At 37.9% G+C, this 21,292-nt stretch overlaps 1 protein-coding gene across 2 annotated transcripts; it reads right to left on the bottom strand.

Annotated features, from left to right (window-relative positions):
* Positions 1–5,238: 5,238 nt before the first annotated feature.
* On the bottom strand, positions 5,239–10,504 carry LOC131316142 (disease resistance protein RPP13-like). Of its 2 annotated transcripts, none has more exons than XM_058345420.1 (3): positions 9,661–10,504; positions 7,342–9,567; positions 5,239–5,859 (listed from the first exon to the last, which is right to left on the bottom strand). In XM_058345420.1, exons 1-2 carry the CDS (start codon positions 10,061–10,063, stop codon positions 7,358–7,360), a joined length of 2,613 nt encoding a protein of 870 aa, XP_058201403.1. In that variant the 5' UTR covers positions 10,064–10,504; the 3' UTR covers positions 5,239–5,859; positions 7,342–7,357. The 2 variants fall into 2 exon arrangements, with proteins under 2 accessions (XP_058201403.1, XP_058201402.1); XM_058345419.1 differs by having other exon boundaries at positions 5,239–5,847.
* Between the last annotated feature and the right edge of the window lie 10,788 nt (positions 10,505–21,292).

The raw sequence follows: 21,292 nt of genomic DNA, 5'->3' as shown, positions 1-21,292 counted from the left end.
TGACAGCTAATAGGTGTGATGTTAGGATTTTATATTACAGTTAAAAACCGTCATGACATAAAAGATGACAGTTTAGACCACTTTTAATTACGGTTTGTAACTGTAATATTACACTTTTAATGATGCTTTATAACTGTCATCTTTCACTTTTTAATTACACGTAAACAACGTCATCTTTTCAAAAAATGACAGTTTTAAAGTACTTTAATGACGTTTTAAAATTGTCATCTTCTACTTTCAATTACATTTAAAAAGCGTCATCTTTATAGATATCGATGACAGTTCCAAACTGTCATTTTAAGCTTCAGACTTTTAATGACAGCTCCATAGATGACAGTTTCAAAACTGACATCTTTCATGTTTAATGACACTTTTAAACTGTCATCTTTTACGATTATTGTAGTAGTGGAAGAGTATCAAAGGCGACATCAACCTTCGAAACAAGATCTACAAATAGTTCTACAATGTTCTCCGCCTCGGATACCACATCTCTGATCTGCTTCACCAGTTTCATCACTTCTAAATGCTCGTTGCGTTTCTTCTCCGTAATCGTGAGGAACCATCTCAGGTCCTTTATCTCCTCTTCAAGAGATTGAAGTTGATGTTTCTCCTCTATGATAAAATCAAGATTGGAGCTCGTTATAAGCTGCTGCAAGGTCTCTAAGAAAAAATCAACAGCAGTGTCACCCATCTCTCTCCCTCTACAGATTGACCATGTAAAAGGGAGTTAGAAATACAGGAGGACAAGTAGAATGGGATTTAGCCTTGAAGTTTGAATGGAACAGTCCCTTCCATTTAATTGGCGATTGATGATTGCAATTTAGAGAGGGAACTGTTTCAAATGTAACTGAAATACCTCCACAACCACGAACCCACCCAAACAAGAGAGAGAGAGAGAGAGAGAGAGAGAGAGAGAGAGAGAGCAGAGGAAGCTTTGTCACCGCCCAAGAGATCGAGAGAAACGGAAGTTACAGTGCAGAGGAGAAAGATTAGAGTCAAGTCTACGGTCTGATCACAAAAAAAAAAAAAAAAAAAACGAAAAAGTCAAGTCTACGGTGATGAATTGCCGTGGGTCGTCTTCGATGACTTTGGAATGAATCTCCACATGAGGACAAGCAGCGTCGGCGGATCAAGAAAAAAGAAAAAAGCGGCGTCGGCAACAGCGAATGGGAGGTGTACTTATCAGGCCACATGGCGAAATATCATTCGCTGGATTTTCTTTAAAATTTTGCTTTCACCCGTTCGATTCTCAGCTCACAAATGCAAGCCACACTGGATCATTTTGCTTAAAATCTCATGTGCGGACCACACCAGATTCGGACTCCCTTCAAGCCAGTATTACTCCATCCGTCCCACTTTGTTCCGCTTGTTTCTTTTTTTGGAACATCTCAAAAAATTTGTCAATATCTCACAATCTATTATGGTTTTTATGATTTTGAAAACTTTGTTGAATAAAATAAATTGAGATCTATCGAACAAGATCCATATTGAATATATAAAATATTATAGATTGTGAGATATAAACAATTTTTTAGGACGTCCAAAAAAGAAAACAGGCGGAACAAAATGGGACGGAGAGAGTATTATACTATGAATCCGGCCGAAAAGGAGTTGGGGGCTGCTGTCCCTTGAGCGTGCTGTCTCGGCCGAGGGAGTCCCGCTCTGGTCTTGCTCCGAGGATCGGAAACGTTCACTTTATAGAGTTTGTCGAGTTGAACGAACATCAAAAAAAATCAGCTTGATCAGATATCATTAAGTGTCTAATCGAAACCTTTTTATCTTGAAAAGAATGGATTCGAAATACTAGATCAAATCTAATAGAACCCATTATTGGCAAGTTATATGTGTTTCGATTAGGTACTTAATGATATCCGATCGAGCTGATTTTTTGCATATTTGTTCAACTCGACGAGCTCTACGAAGTGAACGTTTCCGATCATCGAAGTGAAACTAGAGCGGAATCCCCTCGGCTGGGACAGCACGCTGCTGTCCCTCAAGGGACAGCAGCCCTCCAACTCCCAAAAGAGAAAGGAAGGAAGCCAATAGGAAACTCCCAAGTTAGATACGGGGTATTTCTTTTTCGAAAAAGCTACTGCCACCGATGGGTGGCCACCGATTTAGGATCCATCGTCGTGCGGGGGCCATTACATTGATTACAAGTCTTACACGGAAAATCTACCGTTCAAAAAAAATTTTAAAATTATTGGATCGAAAACTTACGCATATCGGATTGAATTAAAATTTCTTGAGCCCACTTAATTTTTTTTTAAAAATTATTGAATGATTTAGATTGTCAGTGTAAGACCCGTAATGAACCTCACATGGCAGTCAGTCCTGACTCTAAGTCGGTGGCCGCAGCACGGCTCTTTCTTTTTACACTTTAATTAAAAAAATTATTGAATGATTTAGATTTTCAGTGTAAGTGTAAGATTCGTAATGAACCCCACATGGCAGTCAGTCCTGACTCTAAGTCGGTGGCCGTAGCACGGCTCTTTCTTTTTACACTTTATGTTTCTTTTTCTCTGCTTTCTTTTCTCGACCAAAAGTGCAGACTTCCTCTCTCTACAATGCTTTTACACTTTATGTTTCTTTTTCTCTGCTTTCTTCTTTTCTCGACCAAAAGTGCAGACTTCCTCTCTCTACAATGCTTTCCTTATCTCCTTTTGCTTATATTCCAGCACATCTGTATTTTCCCTTTTTGCTTTCTAGTTTATAATTTGAGTAAAGATTGAAGTTTGTTTATGAGTATTCGTAAACTACTTGGCTGTTTCTCAAACTAAACCAAAATCTAAGATCAGTTCTAATCGTGGATTCTTTTGAGATTGAAGGTTGAGCGCCTTTGGCCAACTCTCTCGTATATATCTTCGAGCGCGACTATTCGCAGCACTTTATTTTCTCCCATAATCTACTATATTTCGGTAAATAGTTGTTGAAAATCATAAATAACATTTCGGTAAATAGCTGTTGAAAACGAGATTATATTTCGGTAACTACATGTCAAAAATATGTTCAACTTTCGTTAAACAACTGCCGAACATACATTTTCGGTAAATAGCTATTAAAAAAAATATTATATTTTGGTAATTGGACTCTGAAAATGTATCTCAATTTCGGTAACAAACTATCGAGTATAATTGAAAATTTTTAACGGACTATAGGAGAAAATAAAGGGCTGCGAATAGTATTGCCCATATCTTCTCGGTATACTCTAAAAGACCGATCTTCTATAATGACCTAAATAATTAGTTATTCTATCTGTCCCATTTTATTTGTCCATTTTCATTATACATGTCTTTCAAAAAAAATCGTCTATATCTCACAATCTAAATGTTTTATAAAAAATGCAAAAATATCATATTATAAAACTAATTGAGATCTATCAAACAATATTCATATTGCATATTTTTTAAGATTCACGTTGAAATTTTAATGTTTAGAGGTCCGAAATGACGATCGATTCAATTTTAACGGGCTGTATGAAGATAAAAATGGGATGCAAATAGAATCAGCCCACCAACTTTGTTTGGTTTGGGATTTGAGGAAAACTTTTTGGATATTGAGTGAAGAGATATAGATAGAGAAATAAGAATAATAATAATCAAGGAGAAAACTTATTCGAGATTGCAAAAAAAAAAGAATTGGGTCTAGAGACCCAAAGCAACCGTGACTCCGCACCATTTCCTTATTCCTTTCTTCATCTTGAAGAATTATTCAAGGCATAGCAAATAAAAATAACAGAACCTTTCAATTAACCAAAACCATCACCATTGATACCAAAAAAAAATTTCAAAAGCCTTAAATTTGGAAGCCTGCGAAAAAATCCTAACTCAGAAAATCGCAAATTTTGAGTTACAACTTGAAGGAATTCTTTTTTTTGAACATCAACTTTAAGGAATTCAATCTTTAATATTTGTCCAGAAAAGAAAAGGAAGGCTTAATTATCCATCCTCAAATCTCATCCAACTTAAGTATTCATCCTCCATTTTTTGAACAGTTATGATTTTATCCCTATTTTTTTTATACCAAAAGTGCCCCTAATATATATATATACCAGAAAATGAGACCAAAACATAATCTTTCCCATCCCGTCCCACGATTTCTGTTCAATCCCTAAAATTATGGATCCCAATAATTCGGGTGGGATTATATATAAGTAAGCATCTCTCTCTCTCTCTCTCTCTCTCTCTCTCTCTCTCTCTCTCCATTCGTCCTCCATTCGTCCTCCATTCGCTGATCAATCATCCTCCATCGTCGTCAATGAAGCCGACAGAAATCTCCTTTCAGTACCGTTGCTATCAATCGATTCCGTCCCCCCTTTCGCCAATCAATCATCTTCTATCGTCAATGAAGTTTAACGGAGAAGTGGACGTAATCGTTGTCGCCGGAGCAAATCTTCAAGATGTAATGATTTGAAGTTTTTTTTTTTGTTTATATGATTTGGGTATTCATAGTTTATTAACCATGAATCGGCGATTGAATATTCATGTTTTTTTTCTTGTCTTGTTCGTTGATTTTTTTATATTTATGGCTTGTTTGGGTATTCTTACCATGACTATTAAAGAAGATTTCCATGACGATACACAGATTGAATGGTTTTTTATTTATTTGAACCATTTACCATGAAATATTTGTTCGAATCATGGAATATTAATCATGTCCACATAGTAATCGTCATGGTAATTTAACCATACAATGTCATGGTAATTTAACCATGTAAAAGTTTGAATGTCATGTTATATATTTTTTTACGGTAATTTAACCACGTTCCATGTAATAAGATCAATGAAAAATATGACCTTCTGTTATCTGGTTGGCCAACTCGAAGAATAAAGAAAAAATGCAAATATGTGATCAACTTATCATGTTATATTCCTAAAAATAAATAATCAATCATATTGAAATTTATCAAATCCCATTGAATTAGAAAAAAAAAATCCAATCCAATCTCACTAAATTGAAAAAACAATCAAATTCAATCACACTAAATTAGGAAAGCAATATAACATTGAATTAGGAAAATAATCCAATCCAATCTCATTAAATTGAGAAAACAATCAAATCCAATCCCACTAAATTAGGAAAGCAATATAACATAATATATGTATATCATAGTGAAAAGGGTAAGAAAGGTAATTCACACACTAAAAGGATGAAAACATAAGTGTGAAAAAATGGTGGAATGAATTCTTACATGACATAAATAAAGAGGATGAATATTTAAATATTCCAAAAGAAAACTTGCACAAAAGCAGTCAATCACAATAAAAAAATTAAGTATCAGGAGATAATCATGGCAGAAACAAACCCTCACAATGTATTTCCAAAAGAGATTAAATTTTTTACACCGCCGGTGTAAATATTTGTTTCCTTCAAATTAATTATATTGCGCCACGTCACCATTTTTTACTGATTGGAACCACTGTTTTACAACGTGGCGCAATGTAATTGATTTGGATGAAACAAATGGTTACACTGGTGTAAAGAATTTATTTTCTTTCCAAAAAGACTCCAGATAATAATAATCAGTACAAAATCGCAGCCCAAAATCTGTTAAAAAGTACAAAGAGAACTCGATAAATAAAAGATAGCGAATCGAACGACCGGAATCCTAATTTAACGGATTGGAAACAGAGATGAAAAACTCGAGAGCGGATCAAGCTTGAGTCTCAACGGATGAGTTGTCGGCGTGGGGGCCACATTGGGAAACTGATAGATCCAGTCGTCTTCGGCGGAGGCAGCGGCAGTGGTGTCGAATTCAATGCGGTGGGAGTTGTCGGCGGCCTGGTCGTGGAGACGTAATCCATAGCGCTGAGAACGCGGAAGGAGAGAGAGCAGAACGTAGAGACCCTGAAATTTGGGCTACCCAAGCATCATATATGTTCGCGAAATTCAACACAGCATTGCTTACGACAAATGTAGTAGTGTAATCTGTTAAATAGCGGCTGGGCACTTTCTATGCGTGTGCAATTTGATTTAAGCAAAATTGGAAAAGAGATAAGGCAAACCTGAAATGTTTCAACTTCAATTCACCAAAAACATACAGAGAGAGAAAGAGAGGCAAAGGCAGTTCAAAAAAAGCGAACGTGTGCAATTTGATTTAAGCAAAATCGGAAAAGAGACGAGGCAAACCTGAAATGTTGCAACTTCAATTCACCAAAAACACACACACAGAGAGAGAGAGAGAGAGAGAGAGAGAGAGAGGCAAAGGCAGTTCAAAAAATAAAAGAGCATTGAGGATGTACGGTAGTATTGGGTACGATAGTTTTCATCTTCTTCATCCTATGCCAGTTTTCATCTTCTTGATTATCATCTTCTTGGTTGGGGGATACCACATGGTGGAGCAAGGGTAATTTAGTGACAGTTAAAGGACAATGTGGGTATACTGAATATGTGAGCCAGCCTCAAAAGAAACTCCAAACAAAATGGTGCTCTCCCTTTATAATATAGAAGAATAGATATAGAATAGATAGAATATAAGTATTACTTATGGAAAGTCTAGCTATTTATATCACTTGCTATCATCGAATTCCAATACATAAGCGAAGCAAGATTGATAAAGCTCTTAGAGACTATCTTAAACATATTAGTTTTTGATAACTTAGTCAATCATGGTTTAAGGTGTTTGTACCAATTTATGCGCATTCAACTTATTTGAGGCTCAATTCCACTGCCCACTTGCGGGCAGCTCAATTAAAATTGGAGCAAAACTCCGTATGAATTAGTCCTAAATGAATTGATAGCACCTGAAAGGTTTTGAACGTAAAAACTTAAGAGGGAGCAAACCTGTAAGGCTGAGGCATAAACAACAAAGCCAAGGCCTTGAGATTGAGGTCCATTAATTTTAATTGTCATACTTGAATAATGATATCATCATTTGAAAAGCGAGATGATACTACTATTTTTTTCCTTGAACAAAGGTGTCATTAATTCTCTCCATTATGCGGTTTTCGTTGATATATGCTGTCAGACTTTCTTAAATGGTTGATTGTCCTTGTATTTGTGTTGATACTCCTGTTGAGTAAAAACTATTTTAAAATAAATAACGATTAGACTTTAGAGGACTATAATACGAAAAAAAATATAACAAAAGAAACGAAAGACAAAAAACAAAAAAGTACATTTTTAGATTTAGATTAGGAGAACAGGAAGAAAATGAAGCAGACAATATTATGAGAAACATAAATAAAATTAAAAAAATTAAATAGCAAGGCCAATCCAGTATCCAGGTACAAGAAAATAATAGTGTAATTTTATTTTTCTTACATTTTATCTTTCTATGGGAAATCCAAGTTTTGAATAATATATATGCATACATGCTATAAAGTTCAAATATTTACCAACCTGGAGATGAGCGTTGTCAAAGATCCGGAGGAAAGATATCGACCTTTAGCCTGGAGTGTTTGATGGCTCTTGCGGAATCCGCAGCAGATCGTGATGTTCGATGAAGCTTAATTGTCCGGAGTGTTTCTACATCGCCCAAACTAGAAGGGATCTTCCCTAGCTCGGTGCATTCCTTAAGAACAATGTGCTGAAGGATTGGGAAATGATCAATTTTGGCCTCCCAAAGAACCAGATCTGTCTTCCAAATTTGCAGAGCTTTGAGTTTCTTGAAACCCCCGTCGCATACACTCCAACTTACCCCTGTAAATGCGTTGTCCTTTACCTTGAGCTCCTCGAGTTTTGGCAGCATCCCCAGCACAGACATGTGCTCCCATTCAAGAAAGGTACCGGCCAAGGTTAGCCTTTTTAAGTTTGGTGGGAACTTGGACCAATGGGGAAGACCTTGTAGTTTAAATTCATCAGGAGGGTTAGGGAATACGTCATTCAACAACTTCAATGTCACAAGTTGTTGTAACTTGGTAAGGTTATCAAAAAGAGACCCTGGCTGCTCCTCTAGGAGGGTGGCTAGTTTCCCACGGATTCCAAGTTTCTTTATGTATGGAGTCTGGCCTAAGACACCCTCTGTGCAACTCTCGGGCGCCATGGTGGAAAGGGTTTGTATGCTTTCACTTTTTTTGGCCACAAGACCAGGAAACTGACTTGCTGCATTTGTATGCAGGTGCCTAAACTGTGTCATTTTCCAAATGTCCGCTTTAACGTCAATGGTGCGTGAGGTCGTTTCGACGATAAGAGTTTGTAGGTTCCAAAGCTTGGATACGTCGGAAGGAATAGATTTGAAGTCACCAGAGAAGGCTACATACGTAAGATGAACTAATTGTAGTATCTCGCTCGGAAACCGGGGAGAACTAAGGGGTTGGATGTGAAATACCCTAAGCAATTTAAACTCTTCAGGGATGTATCCTACATGTTCACGGGGTAGGAGGACTTGATCCTTGGCAAAACACAAGAAAGAGCGGACATATGGGGCAGAAGGTTTGGAAGAAATGTAGCTCAAAACACCGGAATGAATACAAATGCGACGATTGATGATACTTACAGCGGAGGTTCGGTGAGTTGAAGTACCCCCAGGCCCTCTGATCTCAAGTAAGAAGTTTTCTTCTGTAGCCTTTTTCAAGCACAAGTCACGCAACATATCATGAATACGACATGTTTTGATACGACCATTAAAACTCCTTTGGTCCACCATTACTAGGCTTCTCGAAACCAGATCCTCCAAGTGCTCCTTGGCCATCTCCTCCAAGCATACATTCTCAATTTTTTGAACAAATCCCTCGGCGACCAATAATCGGAACAATATCCAGACAGGGATCTCGTAGTTTTCTGGGAAGACTCCAAAATAGAGGAAGCATGCTTTCAAGTGAGGCGGTAAGTAATAGTAGCTCAGAGCTAGCACTTCCATCAATTCCTTTTCGTTCCTGACGAGGAATGCGTTGACACTTTTAGCTACAGTCTCCCACCAGCCCGTGGATATGTCGTTTTGAAGCATTCCAGCAATTACCACAAGTGCAAGTGGTAGACCGTTGCATTGTTCTGCGATTTCCTTTCCGACAGGTATCAAGTCTTGACGCTCTTGGGGGCATTCTCCACCAAAAACCCTGTTCTGGAGCAGCTCAAAACTTTGATCATGATTCAGAAAATCCAGCTCATAAACCGGCCAACGCGGATTGGCATGCACAGCCACGGGTTTGTTTCGACTCGTTAGGAGAATTCTGCTTCCGTTTTTGCAGTTGGGGAAAGCCCTTTTAATCCTATCCCAGTCCTCCTTCCCCCACACATCATCCACAACAATTAGATATTTCCAAGTCAGAATGCGACTGACTTCTTCCGCCAACATGTCTTCATTCATCTTAAACATGTTGCTTGTGACTTGATTAACACTTTTCAGAATGGTAAGGAACAAGTCCTTGCAGGTATAAGTTTGAGATACATAAATCCAGGCCAGACTAGAAAATGCATCCGAAACTCTAGGGTCGTAATAAATCTTATTAGCCAGAGTCGTCTTCCCCAGCCCGGCCATACCTATGATCGAGAATACTTGTAGGTCTTCAGCTCCACCAGTGAGCCAACCAATTAGATTTGTGGTCGCTTCGTCAAAGCCCACCACGTTGTCTTTCTCGACGTTGGGAGGCCTCCTCTCCATCCTTCTTCGGCCAGCAGGGTCTCTACCTTTTTTTTTTTAAAGCAACACAAAATTATATCAGTAATGAAACGAAACGTAGTAGATACAAAGATTAAAAGGGATAAGAGCAGGGTCTCTACCTTGAAGGGCTTCATAGCCGTACAACTTGTTATCGTATATTTCTTTCACCTTTGCCCTTATAGTTTGAACCTTCACTGCAACACTGCGAATCTTAGATGCATGACTAATGCCATGGAACATTTTCCGGAGCCATTTTTGGGACTTTGGGACAGAAGCCTCCATCACAAAGACGTCGATGGCATCTTCTGCCTCGAAAGTCAGAGCTCTGATATTAGTCACCAGCACTTGTACTGCTTTAGACTCGCGGCTCTTCTCCGCCGAGTCCTCAATAAATGCTTTCAACATTTCAAGATCTTCTATAAGACCTTTAACTTCGTCCTTCACATCAATGAACAAATTAGCATTATAGACTACAAGATGTTGGAGGTTGTCCAGGAGAAATTGGAGAGCAACGTCAGACATCTCTCTCTACAGCAGCCGAACCAAAACTCAAAAATCGAAAAACTGGCGAGAAAAAGGGGGGAAATCACAGACCCAGCAGTCTCAGCAGTTGCATCGCGCCAGTTGCTCCCACGCTACTACACCTCGCCAGCCCTGGCGCCATCTCCAGATCTGCGCGTGGGCGGCGGCGGTGGCGGTGTCATCGTCAGCGATCGCGGACAGCTCCGATCGTGAATAGCCGTACCTCTTCAGCGTCCCCGATCATGAACAACTCTACGTTTTCAATTTGTGGGTTTGAGGTTTGATTTTTGGCTTCGATTTGAGGTTCGATTCATGGATTTTGATTTGTGGGTTTGATTTGTGGATTTTCTGGTTTGAGAGATAGAGAGAGAGAGGGGGGGGAATAGAGAGGGGACAGCGGAGGAAAACAAAACAGTAGAGCAAAAGGGTAACCAAAACACGTTCGCGCGTTGAACCGAAACCGCGTTCCCGTGTTGATCTCGGGGGGCTAATTTCCCAAAAATTACACAGAAAAATTAAGGTGAAATTACACAAACACCCCCTCATCTATTCGGTTTAGACATGGACACCCCCTAACATTTAAAAACGCTCATACACACCCTCTCATCTTCTACCGTTACCCAAGGAGCACCCTTCCGTTTCAGTACCGTTTGTTGCAAGGCACATGTCAATACTTTCGCCAAATTTTAGACAAAAATGCCCTTTAATGGCAACATATACCCAGTTGCCTTTCATACCTCATTCTTCATTCTCACTTTATATCAGAGATTCCCTCTCACTCTATATCAGAGATTCTCTCTCTCTCTCTCTCTCTCTCTCTCTCTCTCTCTCTCTCAGTTAGAGCTACAACTCCAACCAAACCCAAAACTGGGTTGATTCCTACTGCCGTTGTGGAGAAAAAGCCCTCTTGAGGACTTCAAATACAAAATGGATGACAAGCAAATGTAAAACAACAAAAGCCCCAATTTTTAAAGGTTATCGACACCATTGTACAACACCTTTCAAAAAACCCAACTATTCTCAAACAAAAACCCTAATGTATTCATATATCATATAATATGAACATATACATCTACATTTGCGCCATTTAATAAGAAAATCTAGGATTTTTTTACATATAAAACATACCTTCCAAAGTAGGGTTTGCCACGATCTAGGGTTGGCCACAATTTACAGCTTTTCTATAGTATACATGATCCGATGTTCTTCGAAACTTAGGTTTTCCTCACGATCGAGGGTTAGCCATGATCTACAATGCAAGTTAAAGAGGGAGAGGAAGAGAGACAGAGGCACCATGAACGAGTAGGGTGGAGAGAAATTTCTGATCGAGTGAAGTGTGGCGTATGCTTGTCGCTCCATTGCATAACAAAGGGTATATTTGACATTTCGTTCATTCTGTTAACGACGTTGAGGTTTTTTTCCTTTTCAGTAGATGAGGGGGTGTGTATGGACGTTTTTAAAGGTTATGGGGTGTCCGTGTTCAAACCAGATAGATGAGGGGGTGTTCGTGTAATTTTACCAAAGGTATATTTGACATTTCATTCATTCCGTTATCGGTGTTGAGGTTTTTTTTCCTTTTCAGTAGATGAGGGGGTGTGTATGGACGTTTTTAAAGGTTAGGGGGTGTCCGTGTCCAAACCAGATAGATGAGAGGGTGTCCGTGTAATTTCACCAAAAATTAAATCCCGGGTGGCTAATTTCCCCAATTACACAGAAAAATAATTCTACCACCACACTGGGATTGTTCAAAAAATTCGGTCAACCGTGAAATCAGTCGAGACCAAAGTGATCTATATATTTTGGATATTGTTTGTGGATTAATAGTCCAAACTCAGATTGAAAAATTTAAAAACCATGACTCACGATTCGGGTTAGCAGATTTTCGTTATAAAACTACAAATAAAACGGAACTGCACTGTGAGATATTTATTATATATTAGTTATAAATAAATATATAGATATTATTATATACACTGTTGATCCTATGCGGACCACTTGACCTAAGCTAGGTTAGGGCCTTCCATTTTTCCTATCAAATTTCGATGATCCAAGCCGTTCAATGTGTCCAGAACGTATTTTTAAGAGTACTTGCGCGGGATCGGGAAAAAAAAAAGAGTCGGGAAGGGCTTGAACCGAGCAGTTTTTCAATGAACGGTGTAGGGCGCAACTGTTAGGATCATTTTTTTGGCCGGTTTCTTGCAAGTACTCTTAAAAACACGATCTGAACACATTAGACGGCTCGGATTATCGAAATTTGATTGAATATGGCCTGGAGATAGAGGTCCGAACCTAACTTAGGTAAGATAGTCTGTTTTGAATTGAGACTGTTATTATATATGTATATATAAAAATGATTTTCACTACTGTCAAACTTTTTTTTTAAAACTAATTTCTTGAAGTATTTTATAGGATGCACTTAGATAAAATAGGGCGCTGTTATTCGCAGCCATCTATTTTCTCTTATAGACCGTTAAAAAATTTCAATTATACTCGACAGTTAGTTACCAAAATTGAGATATATTTTCAGCATCCAATTACCGAAATATAATATTTTTTTCAACAGCTATTTACCGAAAATGTATGTTCGCCAGTTGTTTACCGAAAGTTGAACATATTTTCGACATGTAGTTACCGAAATATAATATTGTTTTCAACAGTAATTTACCGAAATGTTATTTATGATTTTCAACAATCATTTACCGAAATGTAATGGGTTGTGGGAGAAAATAAAGGGCTGCAAATAGCGGCGTCCATAAAATATTTGGATGTGAGCTGAACCTAGATCCGGATGTCCACGCTCCTATACTACGTTATTATCTCAATATATTTAATTTCTGGAAACATGTAGCAAATGAATTGTGAATTCCAAGCATTATCATAACAGTTGAGGTTGAAAAACATGAACACCTTCTGTTGGATTTTTTAACAGTGTCTTCAAAAGTAGAAATCCGTGGCAAATTACAATCCCATGACACCATAATATCCCTCATTGTCAAATTCTCATAGTTGCAGCATTTTTATATATGTTTTAGCTTCATCATATTTTGGTGTTTTGTTGAACGGATATTTAGTGTGGAAAATTGATACTTGGAAATTGGTATTGAATGTAAAATTTGTAATCTTGACATCGGTGTGTGTGTGTATATATATATTTTGCTTGTTTACGTAACGTAATTCGTGAATAAAACCGTAACTGATCTGTGAGTAACGGATTGGATTGGAATTGGACTGTAGGACGTTTGGTCCGGACACACATATTGTATTTTGAAAAAAACCATGACTAGCGATTTGCTCCTCGAATTCCTAGGAATCTGATCCGATTTGATCCGAAACGTGAACAACCTTACACCACACCCAATTACACATCTATACTCACATGGGTGCGACTGTGACACATTGAGTGGAGAGATGCTACATATATAACATTTTCAAAACTCTACATACACAACAAAAATACACACAACACTTATACAATAGCTTAAAACGAACAACTCAAAACGTCATTTTGGATTGTTCTATAAATATTGTGTGTGTTTTTATTTTGTGTGTAGCATTGTTCGTAACATTTTTGCACAACAGTCCAAAACGATCTGTTGTAAAAAAAGAAAGAAAAACAACAGGTCCAAAACGGCATCGTTTTGAATGTTGTGCAAAATTTGTAATGCTCTGAATTTTGTAAATACATTTTATTTGGAAAAAAAGTCATTTTGTTAAGTTGCACATCTTCTTCTCTTTTCTTTTTTTTTATTTTATTTATAGAAATATGACATCTCGTTAAATTTTATGCGTGTGCAACTGAATGTGTGCATTAGGAGTGTTGAATATATAGAATTTTATTAGTTTATCATGTGCAGTACGCAACTACGCACTTATACTTTTTCTTTTTCTATTTTTTAAATAAAAAAATTAACTACTTCTGTACATAATTTTTCAAATTTTTTCACACTGTATTAAAAATCTCGACGAGTAATTTAATTTGGTGCAAAAAATTCAAAAACTAATACACAAAAATAATTGATTTTTTAATTTAAAAAATAACAAGAAAAAGAATATATGAAACTTTCATTTATGAACGGATAGAGTATATACCAATTCTAACTCCTCATCCTAAAAATACTAACCTAAAATGTAGACTTGGACCCTAGTTACTTTTACCCTTAAATCCCGCCTTCCCAAGTTTTATGTTGCCTACTCCGTGTTCCCACCCAAGCCAACTATTCTACCTAGCAAAGCTCCTCCCATTTTCCCTTTTCTACTGTTTCTCTTAGGTAGTAAGTATATTGTGTCCATTAGTTTATCTACTTGCAAAATTCTTTATTTGTTTTTTACAACACGTAGTATGGGTCAGTTAAAAGAAAAGGAAGAAGAGGGCATGTAGGGGTGGTTTGTCTAAGCCATTAAGCCAATAATATATTTTTGTTTTTATTTAATTTTTTTTTGTATTCAGTAGTTTTTAGTCTTTAAGGATTATTGATTCGTCTCGACGAAAGGAATTAGAAAACTCAAATTTTTTTACTTTTACCCAAATATTTTGTGAAATATTCAAGTTTAAGCCAAATAAGCCAGCCTTTTCACATTTAATCTTGGATATTTCAAAAAATATATGGGTAAAAGTAAAAAATTTTTGAGTTGAAATAAAAGTAAAGTGTGCAGTGTGAGATGAAATAAAGATGAAATGAAATAAAGAAAAGCTACAAGAATATTTGTTGCTTTATCTTTACTTCATCTCATTTCCATAGGGGGAGTAAAAGTTATTTGTCTGTAGCATCTGTTGTAAGATACGAATATATTCCTGTCTAAAATAGAAAATATATGATTGTCTAAAATTGTAAGTGATTCCTGACTAAAGGAATAAGTTATGCTAGCTTTACTTGTTGTGAGGAGGCATCTCCTAGTGCTTACAAAAGGAGGCCACCCCCATATGTAACATTCAGATTGGAATAAACTCCTGGCTTGTGTTTATTGCTTACTACTTTGCCCTTTCAAAGATCCTGTCTTTTCTCACTAGCTCATGAACAACCACGGGATTATGAGTACTCATTAGAACCAAACATATTTGTATGTAAAAAATTAAAAAAAAAAAACCACAAGAAATTCTTTTTGCATTTGTAAGGTAAATTGGCTGTCACTGAATTCAGTTCAAGTATATATCTATATTTTTAGAAGTAGATTAGTTATTTGCTAGGATTTTGACAGAAACTGAAATTATTTCAAATCCAGGGAAGAAATGAACACAAAGTCTTGAGCAGCATTTGAATTCACAAAAAGAGTAAATGTGGCTGGCTTTTCATCATAACTTATTTATCTTTATATCTGTATTTATTTTTTATTTTTTTGAAGATGTATCATGTATCTGTAAATATGTTTGTTCCATTCATTTTCATATAGTGGTCCAACGCTGGACCCGCGTGAGCAGCCCGCCAAGGTGGTCACCATGGTCTATGGGTTGGGCTTCGAAACATCATACTTGAACAATAGTCAATGGAGTACACCCACTTGTATGCAAAATGTTGACAACAAGTTGTTAATGACTTCTTCATGTTTTGATTTTTAGAAAATCACGCGTAGCGTAAACGGCAGAACCAGAATTCCATAACGAAGAAGTCAAGTTCTTTGGTTGAAAAGTACCCAAAAAAATTTTGGTATATAGTTTCAATTCAACTATGATATAGTCCGAGCCATATATTTTTGAATTCTGAATATTTTCTCAGTAATTTCTTTGCACAAAGCAATGATATTATCACCGGTGGGAGGGAAGTGGCCAGACCAATAAAAATATGCATGTATGCTGGGGGGTAGAACTGTCAACCAAACAGATCCAGTAACGAACTTAAATTAATGTCGTAACATTTTTTTTTTTTTGAGGAAACCAGATCAACCCAATATTATTAACAAACCCAACCAAACACAGTACAATAATGCGGACGTTACTGGTCCCAAAAAAAAAAAAAAAAACATTTGGATCATGAGACTTTGACTTAAAAGAGAACTTTGAAAATTAAAATATTTCTTAATGAGGATATTTTCTTTTACCTTTGTTGATGACGAATGGCAATTCTGGGTTTATGAATTTCTTCAAGGATTTAAGGAGGAAGATGGAGAAGAAAATTCTTTTTTTCAATCCAAAGCAAAAGAAAGATAAAATGAGTTAAATTGCTTGAGGATGCAGAAAAAAGAAGCTGCCATTTTTCCCGTGCACAAAGCTTGCCAATTTTCCAGTTCGAACTCGCCCCGTTCATAAAATTGGGGACTAAATGAGATGACGGGCATGATAAAAATGAGACGCCTCCTAGACCTTGGAGTTTGACCTTACGGTGTATGTAGTTTCCCTTTGGGTTATGAGGTCTAGGATTTAACTCTTAGACGTGAGGTAGGCCCACATAGCAATCAAACAAATACGTAACATAGGCAACACGACTGCGATGACCACAAACTAACAATGTTTGGGCATAGTGACTAACATCTCGTGGTAAGTTGAAGATGATAGGACTCTTTTTTTCCCTACTGGTTTTGCCTGACTAGCTTTTATGGAACCACCTATCAAGTACTTAGCAGGGATCTAACGAGACGTTTGTAGGCCCGGAGCGATGTACGCTATGGTAGTCAGCATGCCCACCAGTTTTGCTCTCACGGGGGATGGGTGTTGTGAAGTCAGGGATTGGGCCAAAAAAAAATGGAAAAGAACACTTCTCCCAAGAAAAAGCTAGGAAAAGTAAAAAAAAAAATTCCAATAAATGGCTTAATTACACACCAAACTGTAACTTGCTTCAACCAAAGTAACAGAAGATAACATTCAATACCTATGTCTATGCAAAGCCGATTGGCCCAACTCCTCGGATCCGGGGACTGTGCTGTGCAGCCCGTGCTGCAGAGCAAAACGACGTCGTTTTGCTATGCTACTGTGCTCGTAAAAATGTTTCAGCCAACAAAGGCATCGTTTGGCTACCCAAATTTCTGCAATTTCACATTATACCCACAAAACAAAGTATTCCAAATTGCAAAGTGCACTAGGCAACAAATCAAACCCAAACAATTTCAAATGTAGCGTTTGAAATTTGTCCCAATCTTCTCTGTATACCAAATGTATTCCACTGGGCACAAATCAAAACAGAGTATTTGGATGACGATATGAGCATCCGACACTGGAAATTGATTGTTAAGAGACCAAACTAGCAGGCTCACCTGTTCCCACGTAGCCACAGCTTCGCAAAGATTAAAATTAAATGACATGAAAGCCTCCAAATTCTCCTGCTTTGGGATGTCTCTGTTCTAGATGTTGGTTTCACTCAACAAAGTCAAAAAAGTAAAAGAGCTTATCGTATAGATGGACAATGAATATTCTCTCTAAAAGTCATTTGAATGTAGTCATTGACGAGAGCAGCAAGAGTTGATGGTTTTGACAGGAGGAGTCGATGGTTTTGGTGGGAGTCAATGAGGGATTAGGGAGAGATGTTCTGATTTTTCTCTGCTGAACGCTGTCGTTTTGTTTTGTGGGTATAATGCGAAATTGCAGATATTTGGGCCGCCAAACAGAGCCCTTGTTGGCTGAAACATTAGGACCAGCACAGCAACAAAACGACGTCGTTTTGCTGTGCAGCACGCTGCGTAGTACGGGCTGCACAGCACAGTTGCCGGATCCTCCAACTCCTCATATTGAAAAGCACCTCGTGATTACATTGCCATGCATCTAGAAACCTATCTATCATGTTCTCAGTTACACCACTACTCAAGAAGCCATAATACAGTCACAGAAATAACCAACCATATTCTTGATCTCCTTTCAGCTTCCCCCAGGTACTTGACTATTCAGGTGCACAAGTAGGTTACTAAATCTGCTTTCCGAAAAACTTTGGTGACAAATTTTGGAAACGAAAACAATGCGTAACTGTTTTTGGGTTTACCACACCCCTATTTGTAACTTCACCAAACAAAATGAGTAACTGATGAGTCAAAAAAATTGCGTACCATTCACCAAAAACATGAGTACCAGGCACCAAAAATATGCATACCATCTTTGAAAACTATGCGTACCATGTACTAAAATTTGGTAATAGTGAACTATAAAGGGGAGTTCAATTGATATGACCAGTAAGCAAGGGCAATAAAGCTCTAACATATGATGACAAAAGCAAAAACTGAAGCATTGGAGATGGACTAAGGCCCAGCGCTGAGGCCAAGCATGGCTAATGTTGTTGGCATGTTGGAAGGCGGATATCCAGTGGGTGTGCCGCGGGTTGAGTCCCTCATCTTTTTGCCGTTTTTGGCCAGAGAAGGACGGAGGTACCAAGAATCGAAGCGCACAATGTGCAGAATGGGTTGGTGCTGTTTCCACAAGCAAATGCTAGTTCTAATTTCAGTTCCAGGGGCTCAGACAACTTGTTTTCCTACATGTCATCGGAGGAAGTCTCAGGTCCTAGGTAGTCCTTGATTGATGCGTGCTCATGTAATACGATAGCTAATTGGAGCCCTTCTATTCGCGTTGAATCCATGCATGAATGGTCCTCTCTTCCGCCAGCAGAACAGCTAGTTTGAAGTCACTGTTGTTTCCAATATCTATTTTCTAGTAATTTTGTGAAAAATCTTGGTGTTACCTTACCCGTTTACTGACGTGTTCTATCGACGCTGGGAATAGGATGGAAGGGTAGGGGCCGCTTGTTGTGATCTATATATTTCGGATATGTTAGTACTTGGTATGAGTTGACTATGTTATTGTCATGTAATTTCAGGAATCCGGGGATGCTGCAAAAATGCTCCTTGTAGAGTGCTGTAGTGCAGCACCACAATCGTCTAAAAGTATTCTCAACGGTTTGGATTAAAAATGAACTATTCCAAGAAAGAGTTAACTCTTCCCTAGAAGAGTTTGTTTACAATCCCGACTATTGAATGCCGAGATGGACGATTCAATATGCTCTGCAGGGCGCTCTATAGAGAGCTACACCCCTTCCAGTAGTTGCTGCTTTTTTGCCCGGTTGAATTCTGTATGGATGTTATATTCCGCAAGTACTAATGAAATTTCAAGTACTTTCAATCATTAGAATTTTATACTTCGTATAATAGATTGCAAAACACAAAAACTAGAAAACCCCCTCCTAACTTAAAACCTAAATATTCTAGATGACATCAATGCCAGTGGAACCAATGCGCGCAACATTGGCATGAACGCGCAGCCAAAAAGATCGTACCAAAAAGTCACCAACATTGGCATGAACCCGCAACCAAACAGATCTCAGCTGCCCATCCATTTATTGTCGAGATGAAATTTTAATCGTCCATTGCCAAAATTCAACACACAGCAGGCTCCCCGATTTCCACCCCTAACCTTTTTTTCTAGACCGTCTCAAACACGACAACTTCCACCAAAGCCTTAACCAATCCTTCAAAATATTGACCCATTCCTTTTCTGTTTCTTTCAATTTCTTCGTTTCTAAATCTATGCAGAAAGGAGAAAAAAAAGTGACGGCTAATGAATTACTAAATTAGAACTTTTTTGAACGGCTAATGTGAAGTAGAACTTGGGCATCCAGAGATAAAGCAACCACTAAGAAATTACGAAAGACAGAGAGAGAGAATTAAAAAAAAGTACCATAATTAACCCAATTTCTTTGTTTCCGCCGTCTTATTTTCTTTGCTTTGACTTTCAATCTCGACAATCTAGACAGAGAAACGAAGAGAGAGAAAAATAGAATCCAGTATTAATGTACAAGCTAAGGAATAAACAATTTAGGCACCAATTAATTACTCCTTCGAGATAGAGAGCTGCTATAAACCAAAAATCTGCTGTTAGAAATCAATTGGATAAAAATCCTCACAAACAGTTGCATTTAGCTTCTCAATCATAAACAAAATCATTCACAAGTTTTAATTTAATAATTGAATCATCCTAAAAATAAATTTAGGGGACTCCAAAACAAGACCACTGGTTTCAGCGACAAGAGGGGGAGCGGTTGTGATCGCCTTCATGAGTGACATTGTGGGTTCGCGCTAATTAATATTTTTGGTATTTTGTCGTTTTGGTGTTTTGTTTGTCGTTTCATGAGTGACATTGTGGGTTCGCGCTAATTAATATTTTTGGTATTTTGTCGTTTTGGTGTTTTGTTTGTCATTTCTAAGGATGGCAAGTCGCCTTACCCCACCCCGATAGAGACATGTAGTCATCAAAATTTTGGGTACTGGGGCAGGTTCGGGAGAGAAATATGAAAATCCCATCAGGGTCGGGTTGATGTTACTCTGCCCTGTTACCCGTTGTTTATCGAGTAATTTGTGAGTGCTATCAAAATTTCATGTGATATTTTCACATGATACTCCCAACGATTACTTTCATTATGGTCTTGAGATAGCAAGCATTGTCAAAAGAAACAAACGTCCTGACAATGATATATACAATCGTCAGAAAAATTATGGGTCCCACGAATGCATAGGGGACACAAATACATCACACATACAAATGCAAACATGTATGTTTCGATGTGTGTCTAAGCATTATTATGAGAAATAAAGAATGACCGAAATGAGTTGCTCTACGTTTCTACATTAGTATGCAATGTTACTCCAAGTGCAAAAAACTATAAAGGAAAATGATAGCGAATGATGTGTTTTGATAATTAATATCTGCTAAGGACATTTTCAAGATTAAAAAATATTCTCAGCAAGTCCTTGATGGATATTAATTATCAAAACACGTCATGGGCCGTCATTTTTCCAAACTATATAAAACTACACACGCACATGATTTGTGGGGTCCACATCACACATGTTACACGATAGGCTACTATTCTATCGTATCGTGTGTTTGTCGAGGTATTTGTGTATTCAAAAGGTCTAACAATGTAATTCCAGACATGACAATATATGTATCCATGTGACAGATGTGGGTCGATATGCACGGAACAATATTTATAAAAGTAGCTTTGGCCAAAATTGTGTTGGCCACATTTTTCTTTGTGCATGTGTTTGGAATTGGCATTGTTGCTAATCCCGCCATTCATTCACAACAGAGTTACAGTACCTATACTCTCTCTCTCTCTCTCCCCTCATCTTGCATGGCCTTCTCCATCCCTCCCCTCCTCATTCCCCTCCTCCTCCACCTCATCCATCTCCCCACCTCATCCCCACTCCCCGACTGCCTCTCCCCAGACTTCACCGGCTCCTACGCGGAAGTCGGCAATAATAACGTCGGCCTCCTGGCCGCTGGACCTTTCTCCGCTGCCATGACCTACACCTCCTACCTGG

Source organism: Rhododendron vialii, chromosome 2a (assembly GCF_030253575.1).
Source record: "Rhododendron vialii isolate Sample 1 chromosome 2a, ASM3025357v1".
Classification (NCBI taxonomy): Eukaryota; Viridiplantae; Streptophyta; class Magnoliopsida; order Ericales; family Ericaceae; genus Rhododendron; species Rhododendron vialii.
The sequence above is the reverse complement of the archived record's forward strand: the minus strand, read 5'-3'. Positions and strand labels throughout refer to the sequence as shown.